The sequence below is a fragment of the Candida dubliniensis genome, chromosome 1, assembly GCF_000026945.1.
Source record: "Candida dubliniensis CD36 chromosome 1, complete sequence".
In the NCBI taxonomy this organism is placed as follows: Eukaryota; Fungi; Ascomycota; class Pichiomycetes; order Serinales; family Debaryomycetaceae; genus Candida; species Candida dubliniensis.
The window spans coordinates 2,351,566-2,377,157 of NC_012860.1; the positions used below are offsets into that span (position 1 = coordinate 2,351,566).

Sequence of the window (25,592 nt, forward strand, 5' to 3'; positions counted from 1 at the left end):
TCCGCTGAACGCTTGATGCTCATCAACACTCATTTATAATTGTCGTATTGCAAATCTGCTCCTCTCTCGAATAAGTGATGCTCTTTCAATTTAGCTGGCTTTGTAGTCCATATCAGTTTATTGAATGAATGTCAAACAGCGAAAACCAATAATTTGCAGGATAGGCTGTACGTCGATCATTGAAGAGATAAAATGGGAAAAGTTTTCCGTTAGTAACTTATCCTTGACTAAACCAATTATGTATCAAATTTAGAAATCGAAAAGAAACTATGAGCTTAGTCAGTATTGAATTGTATTTTCTTGTTCCAACATCCTTCTCAAACCTCAAACTGTTTGGAATCACCACCAATCTCGACGCCAAGACATTTATAATTTGTAATTAAGTATCCTTTATTTTTCTAGTAACATGGCCCATGTGTCCCTCAATTATACTACCAGATATATGGCTCCTCTTCATTGCCCTTTTTTTTACCAAGAAAACAAGAAAAAAAAATAGAAAAAAGCAAATCCGAATATTAACTGAAATTAACTGTCTTGTAAATTAGGATTACTTCATCAAGATGACAAACATTTATTAGAATCCAATCAAATTTCAATTGAAATCCCCAAAGAATATTACCAAAAACAAAATTGAAATACAGCTTCAGTGCATTTACTCGATGTTCATCCCTGTTTCAGCATTACTAAGTATCTGACTATATTTTGTTATACTTGGTTTTATCAATAGAAAACATAACCGGTACCGATTTCCTAATTCTTTCGAGAATTAAAGTTACAACTTAATTTAATCAAATTAAAATCTAATTAAGTAATACCAAATGACAACAAGACGGCATTTATCTGAAAAATTTCTTGTCCAAAAAAAAAAGCACAACGAAAATAACCACTTGGTGGTAATAATTGGTGCAGCATTATTTGGGGAGACTGTTTTTTTCCCCCTTTCTAACTACCCATGTGGTTCGAGAGATGAACAATTTCGCAACCAATATATTCATTCATAATTTTCATTGTATTTGGACAAGTAATTGTATAAATAGTGACTAAAAGTCATCAACTGCGTAGTTTCTTTTCTGCAAACTCTCTTTTTCCAATCCTCATCAATTCATCAAACTTTATCCTATTTCAAAAATGGCTTTTATCTTTCCAAAATTATTAAACCTTACCACATTGGCTTTGGCTGTGTACTTATACTTGTTCACCACTGTTGATGCTGTTCCTGTTGACAACTCCAAACCTAAAAAGAAAAACATTATCTTCTTAGTAGGTGATGGGTTTGGTCCAAGTGGTGTTACTTTGGCTCGTCACTATAAACAGGTTAAGAATAACTTGTCCCCAAGAGATCTTTTATTTATGGACTCATTCTTAATTGGTACCCAAAGAACATCATCCAATTCGTCTTTTATTACCGATTCTGCTGCTGCTGGTACCGCATTGGCTACTGGTCATAAAACCATCAATGGTCAAATCTCAGTTGATGTCAATAAAAAACCAGTGGGTGCCATTGGTGAAGCTCTTAAATTATTGGGTTATACTGTTGGTCTTGTTGTTACCACTTCAGTTGGTGATGCTACTCCATGTGTTTGGGTCAGTCATGCTGAGTCAAGATCCGACCAAGATCTTATTGTTGAACAAATGGTAGGTCAAACTCACCCAATGGGCCCAGTTGCTGATTTGATTATTGGTGGTGGTAGAGATTGGTTTATTGGTCTCGATCAAGGTGGTAAGAGAAGAGACAACAGAAGTTTGATTGAAGAAGTTCAAAAGAATGGTACTTGGACCTATGTTGGTGACAGAGCTGGCTTTGACAGTTTAGACAAGGGTAAGAACGTTTCTTTACCATTATTGGGTTTATTTGCCAAAGACAACTACCCATACAGAATTGACCGTAAAGATTCTGAATATCCTAACTTAGTTGAACAAACTCAAGTTGCCTTAAATGCTTTAACCGAACACACCAAGGATAACGATAAGGGGTTCTTTTTGATGGTTGAAAGTTCCAGAATTGATCATTCAGGTCACGAAAACTGTGTTCAAGCCCATGCTCAAGAAGCACTTGAATACGATCAAGTTATCAATTTGGTTCACAATTATACTAAAAATGCCGACGTCGATACCGTTGTTATCGCCACTGCTGATCACGAAACTGGTGGTCTTGTTCTTAACGAAAAAACACCAAATGATTTTAAGGTTGTTTTTAACGCTACCCATTCTGGTGAATATTTAGCTAAACAAATCTTGACTTATAAAGAACAAGACAAATTAGCTGATTTTGTCAAAGGAACTGTCATTGAACAAGGTTTGGGATTGACCAACTACACTGACGAAGAAGTTACCAGACTCGTTAATATTGCTCAAAAGAACTCTACCACCACCGCCACCACTCTTGGTGTTGCTATTGCCAACTTGACTTCCTCAAGAGCCAAAGCTTACTGGGGATCTCAAGACCACACTTCAGTTGACGTTGATTTATACGCTTTTTCAAATGCTGATTATCTTCAACAAAAAGTTACCAATGTTAGAGAAGGGTTGGCTGGTTTCCACGAAAACACTGATTTCAGTGTCTTTATCAAGTCAATTGAAGACATTGATTTAGATAAAGTGACCGAATTGGTTGCTAATGTCAGAACCAAATATTAGATAAAGTCAATGTATTGTTTTATTGGAGCAATCACATAACTTCCCACTGTGGGACTCCCTCCTGCACTGATTGCCATTGAAAGCAAATACAATTTTAAAAAAGCATTCACATACAAATTATATTCTGTTTGCTTCCGTTGCCCTTTTTGATTCTTTTTATATATCCATTTTATTGTTTTACAAAATTTTAGTTATTTTTTTTTTTTTTTATTTTGTCTTTATCAATCAGATATCCCAATTATTTACTTTTAAAGTAGTTTGTAAATGACCTTTGTTTGCGTTGTAGAACTAGTAGTAAATTTCAGCTTGTTTTGTGTTTAGATAAATTGTATTCACGCGATCAATATTACAATGTGTCAAAAATATTGTATGTGTTGGGTACTGGTATTGGTTATTTGTGTTTTTTGCGCTTCTTTTTCTTCTTCTTGTTGGTTTCTGCATTAAAATTCAAGTTCTATTTTTCTTTTGGTGCACCCGGACACTACTAGGCCTTTTAAAAAATTTTCTTTTAGTATTGCACCAAAAAAATTTGTTACTTTGGATACTTCAACAAGTGCAAACTGGAAACCAGTCATTCATTCCACTAAGGTACAACCTATATAATCCCTATGATAGAGGTGTTAATAACTGTAGTACCTGCAGTTTTATGGCTTTTATACAGATTTCTTCTGGTTCTACAAACACCAGCGGAAAAATTGATTGAGGATTTGAATATCGAGATTCCTCATACCCCAATATTATGTATCGATTCCATTTGTGAAAGATCTATTGTGATTCATTGGGATATTGAAATCAAATTCGATGAAAATTTGTATTATGTGATTGTCGTGAATGAACAAGAAGCAGCAACATTGACTTCTACATCTTGTAAATTGAATAATTTGACACCGCATCAACTATATCAGATTGAAATTATTGCAGTGAATTCAATAACCAATTTCAAATCACAATCCAAGCCAGTGTTTGTTCACACCTCCAGTGAGAAAGGACTTGATGGGATTGTCAATGTCGATCATTTGGAAACCGAGGTCAAAGAAATAGAACCTACAGGGAACTCAGATCAATCATTAGAAACCATAACCATAGACCAAATTAGGAATATCAAAGATTCAAATTTGTTGAATGATTATATTGTCAAATTTCAAAATGAATTGGCCAAGACCAATACTGAATATAAACAATTTCAATCGAGTATTTCACAAGAACAAGAGACTTTGCAGCGAGATTTAAGTCATTACAAACAAGAATTTGAAGAAGAATCAGATAACAAGTTGAAAAAAGAACACGATTTAAAATCATTGGAAAGGAAGAAAGATAATCTTTCATTTCAAAAATCAAAATTAACAACCCAATTAAATGCATTGAAAAACACCCTTTCATTATTTAATACAAAATTTGAAGAAAATGAAAATAAAATCAAAAAATTACGTGAAAAAAATACACATGCATTAAATACGGAAGATCAAGAAAAGACAAAGATTAAAGAAGAAATTGATTCTATAAAACAGAAAATTAATCATACCAAATCGGGTATGGAAAAAACTGAAGAAAATATAAAACTTATTGCATTAGAGAGAAAAGAATTAATTTCTATCTTAAACCAGTTAAAACCACTTATAGATGCATTCAACCAATCAGGGAATTCCAGTACACCATCAGATATCAATAGTGTGTCCCAATTACCACCTTCATCAACAGCGTCCAATAACACGTCTGGCTCCAACTCTTCTACGACAGCGACAACAACAACAGCAAATAACAGTGCTACATCAGTTTTTAACAGAGATGGGTCTTTATCCAAAAGTGCATTTGATGCCATTGTAAAGATAATTCAAATTGTACCATCATGGCAAGATGAGATTATGCATGAAATCAATCAATACCAAGAATTTGAACAGAATTGGAAGGAAGCATTTAGAGCAGAAATCAAGAAATTCGTTGCCATACATCAAGCTTTAGAGGTTGCAAGAATGAACTTAGATCAAAATTATCAACCAGTGAAAATGACAGAATATCAGGCATCAATAGAATTTGGAGGTTTTAGCAATGCTCTACCAAAACCAAAGTTCAATGGGAAAAGAAACTTATCACCGACTGAAGATCATTTGAAACAAAATAACAATTTCTATAATTACTATGGCAATGTGTATTCAAAAGAGGAACCAGATGGTGAATTGGGACCCCTACATTCTCAACAGCAAGTGCTCTTACAACAACAACCTCTGCCACCACCAATTGCTGCTCAAGTATTGTCCAACAGCGATTATTTATCAAACAATTCTTTTGGTCAGCAAGAGCAACCGTATATCAGTTTGGATCAGATTAATGCCGCCCATAATTTAGATTTGAATAGTGGCAATACAATGATGCCGATAGATACGTCTATATCGACAAACAACCTTACATCTAGTCATCTTAATGGATTTCCGTATGACGACAATATTTACACTAGAGGAATCAATTCGCCACTTCCATTGCACAACGATGCTGCTTTGAATTATGGTGATTATAATTCGTTATTGTACAGATACAGTTCACCTTCTTTAACTCAAAGTAACAGTAACTTACCTGAAGGAGTTTGGAACAGCACTACAAATAATGGCAACAATTTAAGTGCCAACGATTTATTAAACGCAACACAACAATCTGGATTTTTGATTTCTCCGTCACAATCTACAAACATTTGGTTAGATGATAAGAGTCAAAGCTCATTGTTGAATCCAACAAACGGTACGACACATACAAGAGCTGTTTCCAGTAATTCACAGATTTGGAGAAATGACACCGCAAGTATTAATGGAGGAGGTAGTAATTCGATTCGTGGTTTTGATTTTGGTGGAGTATCTACTCAGAGCAATGGTGATTTTTCACCATTTGGTAACAACATTAGTATACACGCCCCCACCGATAACTTTTACGGAGTCAATCTGTCCAATACGCAAGTGAACGAGCACCAGCAGCAGCAGCCGCAGTCACAACAACCACAACCAAATTTGACTTCTTTCAGGGGTAACAATGATGAAAATGAGTCGGTTATTGGAGGACAAGAGAATTTTTTCAAATAGCGGGGTTGACATCTTGAAAGCATATATTACATACTAAGAAGTTACAAACATACAGATCCCACAGTAAATTGAACTTTTTTTTTAAAAAAAAAAATGAAAAGAGGTAGAGAGAGCAAACACACACACAAAGCAAGAACAATCTTATATTACAGATGTGTGATAAGCAAAGTAGCCAGTACAGATGCCTTTATTTTATTATTCTAAGAGTATATAGGTGATAATTGATTTGGTGGTTTGGTGGTTTATGAGATTTGTGGAAGCAACAACAACAGTGTATAGTGTAATAATAATTGCATCACGTTATTAGACAATCTTTTCTTTTTTTTATGCGGGTGCTTTTCTCTCGTTTAGGGTTTTTCATTCAAATTTTGTAATGATAGAAATTTCTTTTTATTTATCATTGCAACATTCATTATTGGTTTCATTTGGAGCTTGCCATATGAGGGGGCCGTAAAATAAACAAGAAAATGATACTCTTGAATGGGGAGTAACTAATTTTTGAATAAACAAAGACCAATGGTTTGTATTTTGATCCTATAATTCTCTTTTTTTTATACCACATTTTATTACCGTTCATAGCCGAGTTTTCTCAAGCTTTGGGGTTTTTGATTTTCTAACCACAGAGAAAAGAGGCTTGCTAGGTGTGTATATGTGTATTAATTGAAATGACATCGATATAACAATTAATAAAGTGGTCGAGGTGGGTGGATGTTGGCAAACAGTTTGATCTCTTACACCCAATATCGTACATAGGTCCATTTGCTTGACAATTTCATAGTTTGACGGAATAAACCTAGATTTAGGAAGCGTAAATTTCCAGGCAGTGAACGAGGTTTATGCGGCATTCTAGATGCAAATTTCCTTTTGGGACAATTTGTGGCGATTTAGAGATGTAAGGATTTTCTGCATACACTAAGCAAACCTTGAGGCAAAAAAAAAATTTCTTTTTCTTTCTTTCTTTGAGTGGACAAAAAATAAAAAAAACATCGCGGAAAAACTACAATGCAGTATAAAAAAAATTCTCGGCAATTGTAGCCCAACGGTAGAATTTACAGGCGATAGACAGAGGCAGGACAAGGAGGGGAGAAAGGGAGGAGAAGCGAAAGAAAGGAAAGAGTAACAAACAATAAGTTTTACTAATGCATGTTTTCTGTTTTTGATTTCATCAGGTGAAAAAGAAAAAAAAAGAAAGCAAAATTAGAATTACTCATCTTTTTCAAAACGACAAGTAACACCTATGGCTTTTATTATATTTATATAAGTAGGATCTTTTGCTTCATAATTTATTTTCAGCATTTTGTTTTATCCCTTTTCTTTCTACTGTATTTTCATTTTATATTAATTTAGGTTTAGTATTATTTGTTAAAACCTTTCGATTTGCTACTTTGATTTATTATCGTTCTTAAAATTTTAATACTCCCTCCCCCCTTTTTTTTTTGCATCTATAGGACACATATCAATTAGCATAATATACCAATATGACAGCTGACGAAGAAGAAACCTTTACCACTTTTAATGAATTCAGAAGTGATACGTTTACTGTTCCAACCAGAGCCATGGTTGAAGATGGATTTATGAATGCCACATTCGGTGACGCTGTGTACCAAGAGGATGAGTCCACATTACGTTTGGAAAGTAAAATGTGTGAGATAACTGGGAAGCCAGCAGCTTTATTTTGTGTTAGTGGAACTATGTCGAATCAAATTGGATTAAGAGCTAACCTTGTTCAGCCTCCATACAGTATATTATGTGACTATCGTGCCCATGTGTTTTTACACGAAGCGGGTGGGTTGGCTACATTGAGTCAAGCTATGGTACATCCAGTTAGACCAGCAAATGGGAACTACTTGACCTTTGAAGATGTTTTGGAAAATGTAACTTATGACGATGGAGATATTCATGCTGCTCCAACTAAGGTAATCTCATTGGAAAATACATTACATGGGATTATAATTCCAATAGAAGAAATCCGTAAAATTAGTGAATTTTGTCGTGAAAATGATATCAGATTACATTTAGACGGAGCCAGATTATGGAATGCTAGTGTGGCAACTGGAATTAGTATCAAGGAATACTGTTCATACTTTGATAGTGTATCATTGTGTTTATCCAAGTCATTGGGAGCACCAATTGGTTCTGTGTTGGTTGGAGATGAAAAGTTCATTCGTAAAGCTAATCATTTTAAAAAGCAAAGTGGTGGGGGGATAAGGCAGGGCGGTCTAATGTCTGCTATGGCTATACATGCTATTGATTATAATCTTTCAAAACTTGAATTATCGCACAATTATGCTAAACAGATTGGTGATTTTTGTCATGAACACGGAATCAAATTAGAATCGCCAGTAGATACAAGTCTTGTATTCCTCGATTTGAAAGCTAATAGAATGGATCCAAATAGATTAGTCGAGTTGGGAAAAACAAAGTATAACGTTAAGCTTATGGGACAAAGAATAGCATGCCATTTCCAATTGAGTCAAGAAAGTGTGGATAATGTGAAGCAATGCATTTTAGAGTGCTTTGAGTACCATCAAAAACACCCTCATAAAGATGATGGTAGGAATAATAAGAAGATGTATAGTTTTGATGCCATTAAAAAATAAATAAATAAACTGTAATGAGTCTATTCTTGTGACATTAATATTGTTGTTGTCGTAGTAGTGTAAAACTGTTTCTTGTTGCTTGGTTACAATTGCACGTGTCAAATTTATGCTTTTTATTTTTTTTTTTTTTTGGGCAAATTAACTTTAAATTTTGGGTGACGTCTTTTTTGTGTGTGTTTTTGTTTTGGCAAATATAATCACTATTATCATCATCGATTAAGTAGCAATCGTTTATTTTGGTTTCACTTTTTCTTTCTCCGGCCAACCAAACACCAGTACATATACCTACCAAAAAAAAACCTCAAAGAAGAACTCACACACCATGTCTTCATTATCAAGAAGTAACTCAACAGGTTCAGTGCCATATCTTGACATGTCAAAATTGATGTTTGCCAATGATTTTGATTTTGGTTTGAACCTCAATGAAATGAAAACGAAAACAAAGCAAAAACTTCATTCCAAAAACTTGGAGTTGGACAAATTACAGGAGATAATCAATCAAAGGCTCCAGAATTTTGACAAAAGAGTTCACAAACAATTAGAAAGTTCAGCAACTGAAAAGGCGTTCTATGCCACTTCTGTCTTTTTGATTTTCTGTGCTGGGTTTATCATTGGGAAGTATCCTATTTATTTTCCTTACTTCCATACTGCCTTGTTTGTGGTTTTGATGCCAATTCGGTTTTACACTTATTTTAAACTGTCGTTCCAATATTATTTAGCTGATTTGTGTTATTATGTCAACTTGTTACTTATGTTGTTCATTTGGGTATTCCCAGAATCGCCTACCTTGTTTGTTTCTGTGTTTTCTTTGTCGTTGGGTACATTATCGTGGGCAGTGATCACATGGAGAAACTCATTAGTTTTACATTCGATCGAAAAGACTACATCTTCGTTTATCCATGTGATGCCACCGGTCACGATGTTTGTGATGGTGCATGAATTACCCGAGGAATATATCAAGCTACGTTACCCTGGGATTGCCGCCATCGATAACTGGAACTTTGTTGCTAGTATAATTACCACCTCGGTATATTACACGATTTGGCAGGTTTCATATCATTATTTCATATCGATTAGAAAGAAGGATCAAATTGAAAAGGGGAAAGTCACGTCGTTCCTGTATTTGAAGAATAAAAACAAAAGCACACCATTGGGGAAGTTTGTCAATGGGTTGCCTTACTTGTGGATGCAAACATTGGCATTCACGTTGATTCAATTTTTCTATCAATTACTCACCATGACCCCATGCCCCATTTGGTTTAAATATAAACACGCCTGTGGAGCATTCGTTGTGTTTATATTCTTATGGGCTTCATATAATGGTGCTACCTATTATATTGATGTGTTTGGTAAACGTCTTGAGAAGGAAGTTGATAAATTGAAGAAGGAAGTCATCAATTTGCAACAAGAAAATGAAAAAATAAAAAATTCACCAATTCAGAGACCAGTGAATGGAAGTGTTGATGATGTTGGTACGTTGGACGAAGATTTGAATTCAGAACTAAAAGAGAAGGAACAAAGTGAGAAAACTGTTGACAAAGGTGTGACACCTTGAGTTGTGAAATGTTATTGTACGAGAACATTAGTTTGAGAGCGTGAAATTTTTTTTTTTTTTTTTTTTCGTTTTCCAAGCGAAGTCATTTATTCATTCATTCATTTACTTATTTATTTATTTATTTATCTAACTGGTTTGTTTTTACATAATCTGTGTTTATGTTTTTAGTTATTTGTTGAATAGAAGAATACAAGACCTTTGATGTGTTTGGTGATAATATGTGGGCTATATGCAGGTGGTTCCTCTTTTTTTGTGGCCAATATATTTTGTTGATCAGACAGAATTAATTGAGAGAGAAAAAATTTTTAATACTGTAAGAAAAAAAAAACATAGTAATAGAAGAGTCAAGTCAACTGCATCATATAGTAGTAACTACATAATGTTGAAACGGACATTACAACCAATATCTGTATTGAGAAGATGCTTAACCACATCAAGAACAGTATTTGCATCAGAAACTGGAAGTAAGAGTTCTAATCAATCATCAAACAAGAAAATTGATAAACACACTGAATTTTTAAGTAAATACTATAACCCAGAGATATTACAAAGTATTCAAGCAGCCGAATCGCTCATTACACCTGAACAATATTTGAATTTACAATTGAAAGGAGCTGACGCTAAGTCTAAAGTGGGACCAACAGATGAAGAATTTGATTATTCACTTAATGATCCCGAATGGGAACAACCTATAATATACCCTAACCAAGGGTTGGGAAGAGCTCCATATCCTGAAATTCCTCAAGTAAGTTCTCCTGATAGAAGTGCTTTGAAGATAAGATTTTCTGATGCGCCAGTTGCTACTCAAAAAGATGAACCTACCGGTATAAAAACTCCACAGCAAATTGCCCAAGAATTATCAGATTTAACTGGGTTGGATGAAAGATACATCAGAAGATTATATGTGCGTCCATTGATTATGAAGAGAGTTTCGTTAAAAACAGCAAAAGGTAATATTGCAAATTTCTTTGTTTTATCCGTGGCAGGTGACAAGAATGGTATGGTTGGTTTAGGTATAGGGAAATCAAGAGATGGTATTCGTACCGCTGCCACCAAAGCCCATTGGAACGCTGTAAAGAATTTGACTCCTGTTTACCGTTATGAAGATCGAACCATTCTTGGAAGTTTTGAATACAAATATCATGCAACCAAATTGAAGTTTTCCCCAGCACCAATTGGTTTTGGATTAAGATGTAACAAGAATGTTTTTGAAATCTGTCAAGCAGCTGGTATCAAAGATTTGAAAGGTAAAATTTACAAGTCGAGAAACCCATTGACTGTAGCGTATGGTTTCTTCAAGGCATTGACACAACAACGATCGCTCGAAGAATTGGCTGCTAATAGAGGTAAAAAGATTGTCGAATTGAGAAAAGTATATTACTCTCAATAGTTTGATTGCATTGAAGTTGTAAATAGATGTTTAATATTTAAATGTATATATCTCTTTAGTATTATGTTGTTAGGTCCTGGTAGTGCTTTCTTCTGGTGCACCTTGTATTTTTATTTTATTTTGTTTTTGCCACAAACTTTAAAAAGACGAAAATGAATGTTTCAAAAAGAAAATCGCAAGTCATCAAACAAACTATTTGTATTTGGTTCACTACTTTTTAATTAACAACCACGACTACAAACATTGAAGTATCTGATTATCTAAGAGGTGTACATATAGTTTGAAATCATTACACGGTTCGAGAATTGGTGCTTTCTTTATTTTTTTTTAAACGTATTATATCTATTTATTTATTTACTTTTTTGGTATTTTAATTTCATAAATTATTAGATTGGGAGATTTTGTTTTTCTTTTTTTTTTGAGTTTTCTTTTTATTGGCAGACAATCTATTTCATTTCATAAACTATATCACCAACAAGCAACATGGTAGTCGACACTACATATTACGATCTTTTGAACATTGAAACCAGTGCCACATCATTAGAAATCAAGAAGGCATATCGTAAAGCTGCCATTAAGTTACATCCAGATAAGAATCCCAACGATCCTGATGCTGCCGCTAGATTCCAAGAAGTAGGTGAAGCGTATCAAGTATTGAGTGATGAATCATTAAGAGCGAAATACGATAAATATGGTAAACAAGAATCGATTCCTCAAGAAGGATTTGAAGATCCCGCTGAGTTTTTTTCTATGATTTTTGGTGGTGAAGCATTCAAAGATTGGATTGGAGAGTTGAGTTTGTTGCTGGAATTATCAAAATCAGCCGAATTATCTGGATATTCTGATGATGCAGATAAGAAAAAGGATACCAAGGCAACTGGAACCGAGACTGAGGAGTCAAATGAATCCAATGACACTAAAAAACAGAAATATAACCCTACAGAGAGTGGCCATAAATCCTCTACTGAACCTCGCTTACTAGCAAATGGTGAAAATACACCAGGAAACGAGTTGACTGAAAAGGAACTCGAAGAGAAGAAACGTAAAGAGGAATTGGAAAAATTTGAAGAAGAGTGTCGAGTGAAAAAAATTGAAACTAGAAATGAATTGAGTAAAAAATTGATTAATAAATTGTCGTTATTCACTGAAACTGATATGAAAGACGATGTTATTGAATCTTTTCAAACTAAAATCAAATACGAAGCTGAATCTTTGAAAATGGAAAGCTTTGGGTTGGAAATTTTGCATACTATTGGGCATATTTATAAAACCAAGTCAAAGATATTTTTGAAGAACCAAACATTTTTTGGGTGGGGTGGATTTTGGTGGTCAATGAAAGAAAAAGGCGGTGTTGTGAAAGACACGTTTAAGACAGTTTCCGCGGCATTGGATGCACAAAGAACAATGGAAGAGTATACACAAATGCAACAGGACAATGAATATCACGCTAAGAAGGAAGCAGAAGAGGAAGAAGCTAAGAAAAAAGCCAATGAAGAAGTTTCGAAATTGGAGAAAGAGTTGGAGGAGGTGAAAAAGGAACAAGAACAACAAAAGTCCCAGGGCACATCTACTGCCGAACCTGAAAGTAATTCAACTAGTGAAGCACAGATCAAAGACGAAGGAAGCTCCAGTAAATCTGAAACGAAAGAGCCTGTGAAGCATACTACTGAAGAATTGGCTGAAATGGAAAAATATCTTATGGGTAAAGTGTTGGCAGCAGCATGGAATGGATCAAAATTTGAAATACAAGGTACTGTTCGTGCTGTTTGTGATAACATATTGGAGGATCAAGATGTGTCTCTTGAAACTAGAGTTGCTCGCGCCAAAGCATTAAGGCTAATAGGTGATGTTTTTGTTTCTATGACTCGGACAGAAGCTGAGGCTGAAGAAGCCCGGGTTTTTGAAGAATTGGTTGCAGAAGCAAGTAAGAAAAGAGAAAAGAAAAATCCACCAACTGATGTAGAACAGCAACAACAACAATCTTAGTGTTCTTCTTGCTTTAAGTAGGTTGTTTCGTGTTACTAATATATTATGTACTTACACAATTGTTATTTTTATTTTATTTGCGGCAATCTAACCTGCTGCCATTGCCGCTCATGGCACGAAAAAAAAAAAAAAATCAAAGAAGAAACCACTCAATGTCGTTTTGGGTATCACGAACGCCGTTGGACAATTCATACAACGGTACTCACAAAAAAAAAAGCCTAGAGACCTGTGCCATCTCCATTGATTTTTACTTTTATTATTCATTGATTCTTTTCTATTCTTCTATCAATATCAAAAATTTAATATGACGAGAGCAGTTGTCGAAAGCATCAAGAAGCGTTTCCACGAATTGGATCCATGTACCAATTCGAATTATTCCAAGTTCAAAGTTATTCACACTGATTTGACTTTGACTGTTTCATTTGAATCCAAAACATTGGAAGGGACTGTAGTTTATGATTTGAAAAACTTGGATAATGCGAGTGAGGTTATATTGGATACATCTGCATTAAACATAAAACATGCAAAAGTCAATGGGCAAGAAGTGTCATTTGAATTGAAGCCGGTTACACCAATTTACGGGGCACCATTGAGTATTCCTATTGCCTCCAACGAAAATGAGATTCAAGTGGAAATATCTTTCGCCACAACAGATAAATGCACTGCTATTCAATTCATACAAGGTGATACTGGTCCATATGTTTTTTCTCAATGTGAAGCCATTCATGCAAGAAGCTTATTCCCATGCTTTGATACACCAGCGGTTAAGTCCCCTTACAAATTTATAGGTCATTCACCAGCTGTTGTAACCATGTCTGGGAGAGCTCAACCAACTGACAAGCCCAATACATATTATTTTGATCAGCCAATCCCAATTCCTTCTTATTTGGTATCGATCACTTCTGGTAACTTGCTTAAGGCGCCAATTGGTCCAAGATCAGATGTATATAGCGAAGAGCCAAGTTTGAAAAAATGTCAATGGGAATTTGAAAAAGATATGGAAAATTTCATTCAAATTGCTGAAAAAATAGTTTTCGAATATGAATGGTCTCGATTCGATTCATTGGTGTTGCCTTCTAGTTTCCCATACGGAGGTATGGAAATCCCCAATATGACGCAATTGACACCAACATTGATCAGTGGAGATCGTACCCAAACCAAAGTCATGGCCCATGAGTTGGCACATTCATGGTCCGGTAATTTAGTTACCAATAGTTCCTGGGAACATTTCTGGCTTAATGAAGGCTGGACCGTATATTTAGAGAGAAGAATTATTGGTGCAATTGCAGCAGCTGAAGCCAAGGAAGAAGGCAGAGAAGATGCAGAGAAATATGGTGAACAAGTGAGACATTTCAATATGATTAATGGATGGAATGAATTAACTGATACTTGTGAAACATTTGATAAGAGATATACCAAATTGGTATTAGATTTGAAGAATGGTGACCCAGATGATTCATTTTCCAGAATTCCTTATGAAAAAGGGTTTTTCTTCTTGTATCATTTAGAAACTAAATTGGGAGGTATAAAAGAATTTGACCCATTTATTAAATATTACTTTAACAAATTCAAATACCAATCTTTGAATACTGCTCAATTTGTCGATACATTGTACGAATTTTATGAGCCAAAGGGTAAAGCTGAAATTTTGGACAACATAGATTGGGAAACTTGGTTATTTGTTCCCGGACTTCCAGAAAAACCAGAATTTGATGTTACTTTAGCTAATCAAGTGTATGCTTTGGTAGATAAATGGGTAACTTACGTCAAGAATGGAGGTGAACTTCCTGGTGACGAAACTGGCGATTTTGAAGGTGAACAAGATATGTTGTTTTTGGAAACGTTAACTGAGAAATTCAAGACTCTTGACGTTAAACCTGAAACTATTAGATTGTTCCCGGAAATATACCCCAAATATGGTGCAAGCAGAAATGGGGAAATTATTTCTCGTTGGAACGAATTGTTGATTACTTACGGTAAATATTCGTCTCAAGATACATTGGTACAATCGTTTGCAAGCTGGTTGGGTACAATTGGTCGTATGAAATATGTTAGACCTGGGTATTTGTTGTTGAAGAAAGGTATCAGTCATGAGTTTGCTTTAGAGGTCTTTAAGAAATACGAACATGTCTACCATCCAATTTGTAGAACCATGGTTAAAAAAGATTTAAGTTAATTACAATTTTAAGAAGTTAGAGCTTTATAGTTTTCTGGTTTTGCATGGTTTATAGGAATTTAGTTTTCAACAAGAAAATATGTTATGTTTTTATGACACAGTCATCCTATAATCAGATCAACATTCTGTAAATGACTCGCTGCTTAGAAGTGATTCTTCATGGAATTTTAAAGAAACAGAATCTTGCTTTGAGTGTAGTTTAAATTGGTTTTAGAAACAAGAGATATAAGTAGGTTCAAAAACACCACTACGGAAAGAGTTTATTAAATGTATAACTCAAATTGGAGGTCTTGGAATAATAATGAGCACATATCATAAGGTATGTTTTCTCTTTATTAGCAACATAATCAAAGTGAAGATAAAAACTGTTGGTGAATAGAACAATGGTGCCGTGCGTTTTCCCAAAATTTTCTTGTAAGATTTAGATTTCACATATTTGGTGAAAATGTACCACTCAAATGACAAAGAACTGTGGCAATTTAATAAAAATATCTACAAATTTTCAATCATGTAATCAATTTCTGCAGTAAATCAATATCCTCCTTTCTACTTTTTTTGAACTTTAAAAGTGCTTGCTAAAATGGAATACGTCACACATTTACCAAAAGAAGACCCTTCAATTGCAACTACATCTACATATGGCTTACAGTTTACATACCCAGTGAAATATTATGATTTCCATGTTTACTATTATGCACACAACGATAAATCAGACAAAGAAGCCAGGGCATTGTTGAACAAATTGCTAAACGATTTCCCAGAAGACTCTGCCAATGGCTCCATAATTGTGAAAAGATTACCTGATACAAAAGTTATTGGACCACATGCTACTCAATTTTGGGAAGCTGACGTTTTGAGACCCGAAGTATTCATCAAAGTTTTAAGTTGGTTTCAATTGAATCACGGAAACTTGTCGGTTTTAATCCATCCTCAAACAGGTGATGATGTGAAAGATCACACATCGAGTGCTTTATGGTTAGGTGAGAAACTCCCATTGTTGCTTGACGTTTTTGGTGAACCAGACGGCAAGATACCTGAATTTGGTGTTCCTCGAGGGAAAAGGATTTCACCTGAAAACTTTGATAGCCACAAGACAACCTTTTAAGGATGCTATTGTAAGTGCTGTGACTAGTACTAATGCTCATTTTTAGTGTGATAATTGGATAAGGTGAATTGTTATACTACGGATGCATTAAAATAAGTCATATGATGAATAACATTGCGATTGTGTTAGAACAAAAACGACTGGAAATTTTCTTGTTTATATAATTTACAATTATGACTATAAAATAAGTTTGTAGTTGCTACTAAAGTATGTCAGAATCAGATCGATCTCTCTATGAAAAATAATCACTACTTATGTCTTGTGCTAGCTAGATTATTATGTACTGATGAACCGCAGTGATCTAGATCTCGAGAGAATGATAAGTCTGTTCCTCACAAAACTCGCATACAGTTAATGCTAATCCTCTGTTAGTGTGACAGACCTGAAAAAGATGTACAAATTTTGATTAGATTAGTGTGGTAGACTGTCAATATTATTGTCCACGTGATTTTTTTAACATTAACTGTATACTGTCTGCAGTAGTATCCTCTGATTCTGTTAACAATTAATACACCTGTGAACCCTCGTTTACTTGTTTCTTTGTTTAATTAACTGATAAAGTTTCTAACAACAAATTGAAACTCCACAATAGAAATTTCACAATCAAATTTTAAAAATTAGTAACATTAACTTAAAGTATTAAATGAAATTGATAGCAAGCACAAGCAATTACAACAACCCAGAAGAGGAAGCTAAGAATGCGAGTTGAATTTCACAAAGAGCAACAGAATAATAACAACAGCAGAAGCAAAAAAACAAAAAAAAAAAAAAGAAAAAAAAAAAAAATTTTGAACGACATACCAAACACCAATTGCATAATTATTGACTCCATATCAATTGCATATAACCAATCTTCGTAATTGATATAACTTTTAACAGGGGATAAACGGGCAAACTAATATATAATTTTAAAAATGGAAAAGGTTACTGAACATTTGAATGAATTCAAATCTAAAATACCAAACAGTGTGGAGGAATTACAAGACTATCTTGATTATCTCAAGGAAAAAATCCCCACTTCATATGATGATTTCAAACCGCAGATTGAATATGTGAAGTCAATTAAAGGTGAAGATGTTGTTAATGACTTTAAAAACTTGAAAGTATCTCCAATTACAGTGTCATTGACTTTGGTAGCTTTTACCACATTATACTTGTTTGGGAAATTGATTGGTGGGGGTCGTGCTGAAGAAACCCCAAAAAAGAAACCAAGAAAGAAGTTAACTAAAGCCCAAAAGGCAAACAGACAAATCCAAGAGATTTTGGATTATGTTGAACTGACATATGTTCCTGAAATTGATAAATTTATAGAAACCTATAAAGAATTGTCATCTGAAGACGTTGAGTATAAATTCAATTATTTCGACGAAATGTTATTGAAAGAATTGATGAAATTGGATGCCATCGATGTTAGTTCTAATGAAATCTTGAGAGATAATAGAAGAAAAGTCATTAAATTTATCCAAGATCATCAAAAGAGGTTAGATAAATTTAAAAAGGAAATTAGTAACTAGTACCTAAATATAATTTGTGTAGTAACATGTGTTTGTTCCATTAAATGAATATTTTCAAAAAAAAAAAAAATTGACAAAGCAGTTCAAATCCCTATATAAACAATTCTCCACTGATTACCCTTGTAGGTTTTATATCACCAATTTCCTTTAACTTTGGCAATCTTCTTTTTGGTCCCCTTGTTCTTCGTTTAGATTGTTCATTGTCACCACTACTATTGTTGACAGTATCTTTCGTATCCTCTACCTTTTGCTCCATTTTCGGTTTCGCTTGATCCTGATCCTCTTTTTTCGGTGAACCAAGTCTCTTTAATTGGGACATCAATTCTTTCGTATCTTTTTCCTGATACGTACTCAATGAAACTTTGGATGGTTTGATTGGTTTGGGTGGAGCTTTAGTTACAATTTTTTCAAATCGTTTTTGAAACTCTGGTGGTGGATTATTAAAAGCCATACTTTTGGGCCTTAGTGATGGAATGGGACCAGCTTTAACTTTTTCAAATTTGGAAAGATATTCTTCTTCATCCTTAGTTCTTTCAATTGGTTTCCTGGTGGGGGATTGAGATCTAAGTTGTGCCAATTTGGCCTCAAATTCTACTATAACCTTGGTTTGTGGAACACCAGTAATCTTTTTCTCGACTTTTTCCGGTGATGACGATGATGATGCTGATTTGAATTCTTTAAATTTCAATTTAAATTCAGCTTCCTCTTTGGTTTCAAACAAGTTTTCCTTTGACAAAGTTGGTTTCTTGGGTATTTCTGGTTTGGTGGTTTTTTTCAAAAACAATGGTTTACTAGGTTTTTCCACTGGAGGTTTGGTGTCAGTTTTACTAACTGCACTATCTATCCAGTTTTTATGTGAAATAACAGACGGTACTGGTCTTTTTGAATCAGGTGAAACCGCTTGTGGGGTTGATGTAGTCGTTTTCGCCGTTGACAATGATGTGAGCCAATCTGCTTTAGTTGGCTTTACTGGTGTCTTTGGTGAAGTAACTGTGGGTTTATCTGTTGTCAATTTTTCAGGCGGTCTTGGGGCCGTTTTCTTTACAGTGTTCCCGGATTTTATTAATTCTTCGATATCTTTAAATGATCGATGTTTACCTGATGACTCATTGGAAAACTTGAAATCAACACTTGAATTGGGTCGAGCAGGTTTTGGTGGCATTGGAAAGGACGACTTTCTTGCAACTGGTTTCAACAAATTAATCTTCTCAAGATCTGGTTTTCTAGCTGGTAATGCAGGTGGTTTTTCTTCCGTTTCTTCTTTGTATTTTCTTTTTGGTAAAGGTGGTGGGCTCTTTGTGCTTGTTGCATCGTTAAGAGGTCGTTGTGGTAATTTTGGTGCTTCTTCTTCGTCTTCCTCTTCATAAACATTATCGTTCTGTTTTGTTTTCTCTTTGACGTTCTCCACAGTGGACCTACTTCTGTTGAACTTTAAATCAGGAACAGAATAGCCGTAATATGATGTCGTCAATGTAGTATTTGTATTTGATATTGAAGATTTGCTAGGTGATGTACTGGCCAGTCTCAGTTGTAATTCATCAATATTTCTTTGCAAGTTTCTTTGTCGTTGTTGATCTTCTCGTAATCTCTCTTGAGATAGTTGAGATAAACTAGAAAGAAAATCATTGACCTTTTTGTTTGAAGGGGATACTTGTGTCATTTTGTCAACTATATGATCGAGTGAAAGTGGTGAACTTTGTATGTGGGATTTCCTCGGTGATATTATCGACAAATATGAGAATTATCGAAGAGAAAAATTAGTTAGCAATGAAAAATGAGACGGAAAGGATCAAAATGTAAACAAAGAAGAAGCTCCACTTGGATTTTTAAGAACAATAGATAGATCAACTTGTTTCAAGGGTTCTCTGTATTTTTTACAATTGAACACTTTAAATTTAACGTAAAATGAATATTTAAAATAAATCGAATTTTATATTTTATGAAAACATTGAAAAATAGAAATCTCAAAGTACAGAAAATACAATGATATGGATACTAGAACTATAAAATAACGGGAGAACTTTTTAGGTGCATTTTGCTTACCATTGGATGGTAAATTCATTGGCAAAGGCACCGTTTTTGGTGAATTTTTCCAAATCAGTAAGGTGTACAGCACCATTTTCGTACTTGTGGGTTATAGTTTCGTTGTTAAACGAAACCTTCTTAGGTTCAGCATCAACACCCAAAATTGTAACATTGGCTAAAGGTTGGGAAGCTTCATATTCACCAAAAACAGAAGCAACCAATTTGTTCTTGGATGCAACAAAGTCAACGTACAATGCTTCTTCAACATCTACGGATTCACCGTCATCGAGATACAATTTACCAGAAGCTGCACCATCAGCATCCAAGGCAACCAATAATCCAAATGGATTCTTTCTTGATTCAGTGGTGGTGTAACCTGGTTCTTGAGTTGGAATGATGTTTCCACCTTTGATGTGTAATGGAATGTGACCCAAAGGAGCATTCAAAGTTTCATTCTTACCAACAGTAAACTCTTGTTTCTTGTGAGTGTAGAAATCGTAGTACACAGCATTTTCACCTGGGAAAACACCTTTAGTATGGTTGACACCTGGTTCCAATACTGGTGTAACCAACAATGCATCACCAACGAAAAATTGAGTATCAACACCTGCCAATTCTTTGTTGTAAGGGAATTGCCAGTTGAAAGCACGCATAATTGGAATACCAGTAACATGTGATTCGTGCAACAAAGTGTAATAGTATGGCAACAAAGAGTACCTGACGTTAATGGATGTCTTGGTTGCATTCATAACACCTTCCCAGACATAAGGTTCTTGTGGAATAGCACCCAAAACATTGTGGTTTCTGTAGAATGGGAAGAATGAGGCTAATTGCATCCATCTAGAACATAATTCCATATCAGTATTACCATTGAAACCACATGCATCAACACCAAAGAATGGAATACCAGCAAGACCCATTGACAAGGCTTGAGGGATAGAAAAGTACATCATGTAGTAATCAGCTGAGTTATCACCTCCCCAATGACCCATGTTTTGACCTGATCCAGCAAATGATGAACGTCCAATAATAAATGGTCTTTTGTCAGGGTTGATTTCCAATAATGCTTCACGGATAGCTCTTTCTTGTAAAAATCCATAAAGGTTATGAATATCATATTCAACAGTTCCATCGGCATGGGTGGCATTAGGAGATACAGCATGTGTTGCAAGATCATGATCACCTTGAGCATGATTGATGGCATAAGGTGGATAATTGATATTCCCTTTACCTGAAGCCAAAGTGTTTTTGGAATCGATGGAAGAAGAAGATGAAGAAGTTGGTGATGATTTATCAGTTGTTGCTGTAGCAGCAATAGATTTTGAAATTGATTTCCATTCAGATGAATTGGTTTTGTCAAATCCTAATGGGTATTGAGTTGGGGAATTACCAACGGCAAAAGGTGGATGAACAGGGTTGTCGTAGTATCTGTCAGTACCACAGGAACCAACACAGAATGAACTGACTTCATTCATATCTGTCCAAATACCATCAAAAGGAATTCTTTCATACCAATCTTTGAACAATTTGTTCCAATATTCTTGAGTGTTATTATTCAAAAAGTCTGGGAATACAGTGTATCCTGGCCAAACAGCACCAATGTATAATGATCCATCAGGATTTTTCAAAAAGACATCGGATTCATTACCCAAGTGGAATGGTTCATAATCATTATCAGTTGCATTGTTTGGGTTAGGAACATAAATTGCAGCATCAAATATAGGAACATAATGTTGACTATTGTTGTGAATGTCATCCAAGAATTTTCTGTATTTGTCAAGTGGGAATCTATGTGGATCGTTGGTGAAATCTTTGTATCCATCCATATAATCTATATCTGACCAAATGGTTTCCAAAGGAATATCAAATTTTTTGAAATTTTCAACAACAGTTTCAAGTGATTCAACAGTGTCATAACCCCATCTACATTGATGGTAACCTAATGCCCAGTATGGTTGCATGGCTGGTAACCCAATTTCAGAGACATATTGTTGGATAACATCCTTTGGATCTGGACCGCTAAAGAAATAAAGATCAATAACACCTGAAAGAGCACGCCAAGTAAGAGAAGTCTCACCAACAACAACTTCTTGAATAGCTGAAGTTCTCCAATAAACACCATGGGTTGTGTTTGTGTTATATCTTTGATCGTAGTATACTGGATGAACACCGTAAATGTTACCATCAATTGGATCACCAACGTCATTGGCAAATAATGTCTTGACAACACCTGGTTCGTTCAAAGATCCATGTATGGATTCACCTAACCCAGTAATTGAGTGACCTTTAGGCAAAGTGGTATTGAATTGAATGAATTGATTAGAAAAAACCAATGGATTACCTTTAGTGGAGAACAAAACTTCACGAGTCGAGCTTCTCAAAACTTCAAATCCAAAATCTTCTTCATCATATTCAAAAACCAAATCGGAATTCTCAAAATTAAAAGTGTTAGCATCACCTTCAAGTTTTGGTTTAACAACAAGTTCTTCTGGTAAAACAAAAACATCAGTTAAATCAGTAGGTTCAATATGAACGTTCAATCTCTTGTCGCTTTGGTATTCAACGGACAAGTTCAAATATTCAAAATCATAACCATAAATATTGGTAGCTTCTTTAAGTTTCAAAATACCAGTCAATCCTCTACCAGTTAAAGTAACATTCACCAACGAATAACCTTTAGCAGCAGCATTAGCATCAACAGCAGTATCATTTAAAATATTAGGCACTTGTTTGACACCTAAAGTGAGTTCGGTAGGAACAGTTTTTTGGGCGTCTTCTGCACTACTACTACTTGTTGGAGCAGCACTGACAATTGAAGAGAGACCCAAAGCAGCAACAAATACCTTTGATAATAATCTCATATTTGTTTGGTTTTGATTTGATTTGTCTTGATTCAAAAAATTTGGAGAATAAAATAATTTTGCAATTACTTTTTCCAAGCTTTTATAGTTTTTATTTTTGTATTTCTCCTCTTTAAAAATTACTCGAAATTATTCTAATATTGACTCCATGAATAATTATACCCCCTCTTTTTTTATGGAGAAAATATTCTCCGCTCGGAATAAATTCCTCTTATTGTCCGAAACACTAGCCTGATTTTTTGGTTGTCAACATGACCAAATTAATTAGCTGCCATGTAGTAATTGAATGAAACAAAAAACTAAAAAGCACTAAAAGCACTAAAAACAAAAAGTGGGGGAGAAATATTTCATTTTTTTTTTGTATTGCGCAGATTTCTCTATGCAATAATACTCATTCTCAAACAGTAAACCAATATCATTTATAACCCCATTTAGTTCTCAGGTGGAGTTAGTCAAAGACAATCCAGAGTACTGCTTTTATTTGGTATCTGATGAGAAATAATCTCTAGGATTGTGGGGTTGGCTAAAACTAAGTTGAGACTGCTTTGAGTGAACTCAACTTTTGTGGAATAAATCCGAAAACCAAAATAAAATACAAAATTTGGGGAGCCTTATAGGTACATAGTGGGCCCACTATCGGTTACAAAAGGAAGGTGGAGTGAATTCGGAACCTTAGTTACTAATTATTTCAAGATTCAGGTGGAGAAGGAAAGCAATCATATCTCTTTTGTTTTGTTTTGTTTTGTTTTGTTTTGTTTTGTTTTGTTTTGTTTTGTTTTGTTTTTTTTTTGGGGAGTGCTTATAATTTAAAAATTCTACTAAAGTAATTTTATCACTTTTATACGGGGTTTTTCAAAAATTGCGCCCTTCAAATTAAGGTATCGGATGCTAAGGAACCGACTGGAATATAAATTGAGTTGCTCGTGATCAAAACTTAACAATAAATTTCACTGTTGGCATTGACAATGGAACCAATCATTTTGTGGGTTACATTTCTTATTGAGCCCTCGAAATAAAAAACCCATGGGGAAAACTTGTTTCAAGTCTAATATTATGATTTACTAAAACATCTATTTAGATCCTCTTTTATTCTTCTTTTACTAAAAATTGGGCTTTTCATTGGACAGTGGTTGAATTCATACGAACAATTAGATGGGTTTTTCCGCAAAAAAATCTCCAAAACCAAGAAAAATCCATGTTTTTTTTCCGAGGTAAATCCGACGAAAATGTTCAAAAAAATTTAAAATCATCTTCAATATGAATTAAAATCGATCGGAAGTCAAGTACGGTCCATTTCGGAATCTAATTCCGAGTTAGCCACAAAAAAAAAACAAGACTATATGTGTGCAAGTTGTACAATACAGCCCCTTGCGCTCAACCTTCGTCCCTTTGACAAGATAAAGATTTCTGTTATATATGATAATTAAATGTCTATGGAGATGGTTTATATAAGATAAAAGAGAACTTGCTTATAGATTCAAAGAAAAAAACCCCAAAATAGAAATATTTTATACCCAATTGGGAATTTAAGATATTTCTAGAGTTCTGGGCAAAAGAGAAATGATAACAAACTATTACTAATGTTAAAGTTAATGTTATCTAGATTTGTTATGAAAGTTTAGGATTGCTCCCGAGGGGCGTGTTTAATCTTTGTAATTGTTTTTTGGTTTTTAGATTAAATAAAGAAAAGGGAGTTAAAAAATATAAAAAAAAAAAAAAAACCGTGGAAAAGCAATCAACAAAGCAATCGGGATGGGATGCCTTTTTTTTTTTTCCTTGGTAAGAATGGTTAGAGTTAGGGATAATAATAAATAATAACAAATGAACAAGGCGATGATTAAAAAAGAAGAAGATTCTATAAAGATGAATATCTACGAAGAATAAAGAAGTTAAAAGATAAAGGCTCATTGTTGTTAAAACTTTATTGTAAGCAATATTAATATAATGATAACTCATACATACATATATGTACCACCACCACCACCATCACTGCGGGTTTTATTTAGTTGAAAGTTTAATCTATATTAATCATTTACAATCAGTTTTGGCTTTAATTTGAGGCATTTTATTTTTAAGAAAAATAAACTCCGAAAATCTCATCCCTATTTGTTGTTGTCGTTCATATCCCATCTCAATTCAAAGTATGGTAATGGATAATTATGTATATGTATATGTATGTATGTATGTATGTATGTTGAATGTAGATTCATAGACGGATAGATATAGATAAGTTAGGTTATTGGTCCCCAAGAAAAAGAAAATAATATTATTTATTCTAAGTTTACTTTACGCAACCAACTGTGACTTCAACCCTGATTCACCCCCTGAAAAAGTTTTGGTTTATTTTTGGATTACATTTATATTCAATTGGTATTTCTTTCGGTATTTTTAACTTTTCTCTCCGCTTTATAAGTCTATTGAATTAAAGTCTAACTACAATCGACTAGGAGTATAACCAAGGAATTGTGAGTCGTCGTCGTTATTTTTTTTTTCTTTTTTGCACCTTGTGTACAATTTGTACAAACAGACACAACCCCCAAACACTTATCCAACAAGCTTTAATAATTATATGCTTCGTGTAGAACTTAGTAGTAGACATAGTTTTGAGAATCATAAATAGATAAATAGATAAATATATATATATATATATGTTTATACTATATATGTATAAATATAGA

General features: G+C 34.3%; 11 protein-coding genes across 11 annotated transcripts; 9 read left to right on the forward strand and 2 right to left on the reverse strand. All coding sequences in view use genetic code 12, as the record gives it.

Moving 5' to 3' along the window:
• Nucleotides 1–1,128: 1,128 nt before the first annotated feature.
• CD36_09820 (repressible alkaline phosphatase precursor, putative) lies at nucleotides 1,129–2,637 on the forward strand (the record flags this gene model as incomplete). Its single annotated transcript, XM_002417580.1, has 1 exon — nucleotides 1,129–2,637. The coding sequence occupies one exon, from the start codon at nucleotides 1,129–1,131 to the stop codon at nucleotides 2,635–2,637; it is 1,509 nt and encodes a 502-aa protein (XP_002417625.1).
• A 608-nt stretch (nucleotides 2,638–3,245) lies between these two features.
• CD36_09830 (conserved hypothetical protein) lies at nucleotides 3,246–5,702 on the forward strand (the record flags this gene model as incomplete). Its single annotated transcript, XM_002417581.1, has 1 exon — nucleotides 3,246–5,702. The coding sequence occupies one exon, from the start codon at nucleotides 3,246–3,248 to the stop codon at nucleotides 5,700–5,702; it is 2,457 nt and encodes an 818-aa protein (XP_002417626.1).
• Nucleotides 5,703–7,180: 1,478 nt separating this feature from the next.
• Nucleotides 7,181–8,302, forward strand: CD36_09840 (threonine aldolase, GLY family memebr, putative; the record flags this gene model as incomplete). The annotated part of the gene is made up of 1 exon (XM_002417582.1): nucleotides 7,181–8,302. One exon carries the CDS (start codon nucleotides 7,181–7,183, stop codon nucleotides 8,300–8,302), a length of 1,122 nt encoding a protein of 373 aa, XP_002417627.1.
• A 322-nt stretch (nucleotides 8,303–8,624) lies between these two features.
• On the forward strand, nucleotides 8,625–9,857 carry CD36_09850 (conserved hypothetical protein; the record flags this gene model as incomplete). Its single annotated transcript, XM_002417583.1, has 1 exon — nucleotides 8,625–9,857. The coding sequence occupies one exon, from the start codon at nucleotides 8,625–8,627 to the stop codon at nucleotides 9,855–9,857; it is 1,233 nt and encodes a 410-aa protein (XP_002417628.1).
• Nucleotides 9,858–10,236: 379 nt separating this feature from the next.
• Nucleotides 10,237–11,247, forward strand: CD36_09860 (mitochondrial 37S ribosomal protein MRPS5; the record flags this gene model as incomplete). Its single annotated transcript, XM_002417584.1, has 1 exon — nucleotides 10,237–11,247. One exon carries the CDS (start codon nucleotides 10,237–10,239, stop codon nucleotides 11,245–11,247), a length of 1,011 nt encoding a protein of 336 aa, XP_002417629.1.
• A 483-nt stretch (nucleotides 11,248–11,730) lies between these two features.
• On the forward strand, nucleotides 11,731–13,233 carry CD36_09870 (conserved hypothetical protein; the record flags this gene model as incomplete). The annotated part of the gene is made up of 1 exon (XM_002417585.1): nucleotides 11,731–13,233. The coding sequence occupies one exon, from the start codon at nucleotides 11,731–11,733 to the stop codon at nucleotides 13,231–13,233; it is 1,503 nt and encodes a 500-aa protein (XP_002417630.1).
• A 304-nt stretch (nucleotides 13,234–13,537) lies between these two features.
• Nucleotides 13,538–15,409, forward strand: CD36_09880 (leukotriene A(4) hydrolase, putative; the record flags this gene model as incomplete). Its single annotated transcript, XM_002417586.1, has 1 exon — nucleotides 13,538–15,409. One exon carries the CDS (start codon nucleotides 13,538–13,540, stop codon nucleotides 15,407–15,409), a length of 1,872 nt encoding a protein of 623 aa, XP_002417631.1.
• A 580-nt stretch (nucleotides 15,410–15,989) lies between these two features.
• Nucleotides 15,990–16,514, forward strand: CD36_09890 (DOPA-dioxygenase, putative; the record flags this gene model as incomplete). Its single annotated transcript, XM_002417587.1, has 1 exon — nucleotides 15,990–16,514. The coding sequence occupies one exon, from the start codon at nucleotides 15,990–15,992 to the stop codon at nucleotides 16,512–16,514; it is 525 nt and encodes a 174-aa protein (XP_002417632.1).
• Nucleotides 16,515–17,428: 914 nt separating this feature from the next.
• Nucleotides 17,429–18,028, forward strand: CD36_09900 (conserved hypothetical protein; the record flags this gene model as incomplete). Its single annotated transcript, XM_002417588.1, has 1 exon — nucleotides 17,429–18,028. The coding sequence occupies one exon, from the start codon at nucleotides 17,429–17,431 to the stop codon at nucleotides 18,026–18,028; it is 600 nt and encodes a 199-aa protein (XP_002417633.1).
• A 91-nt stretch (nucleotides 18,029–18,119) lies between these two features.
• CD36_09910 (conserved hypothetical protein) lies at nucleotides 18,120–19,688 on the reverse strand (the record flags this gene model as incomplete). The annotated part of the gene is made up of 1 exon (XM_002417589.1): nucleotides 18,120–19,688. The coding sequence occupies one exon, from the start codon at nucleotides 19,686–19,688 to the stop codon at nucleotides 18,120–18,122; it is 1,569 nt and encodes a 522-aa protein (XP_002417634.1).
• Nucleotides 19,689–20,067: 379 nt separating this feature from the next.
• CD36_09920 (1,4-alpha-d-glucan glucohydrolase, putative) lies at nucleotides 20,068–22,914 on the reverse strand (the record flags this gene model as incomplete). Its single annotated transcript, XM_002417590.1, has 1 exon — nucleotides 20,068–22,914. One exon carries the CDS (start codon nucleotides 22,912–22,914, stop codon nucleotides 20,068–20,070), a length of 2,847 nt encoding a protein of 948 aa, XP_002417635.1.
• Nucleotides 22,915–25,592: the final 2,678 nt, after the last annotated feature.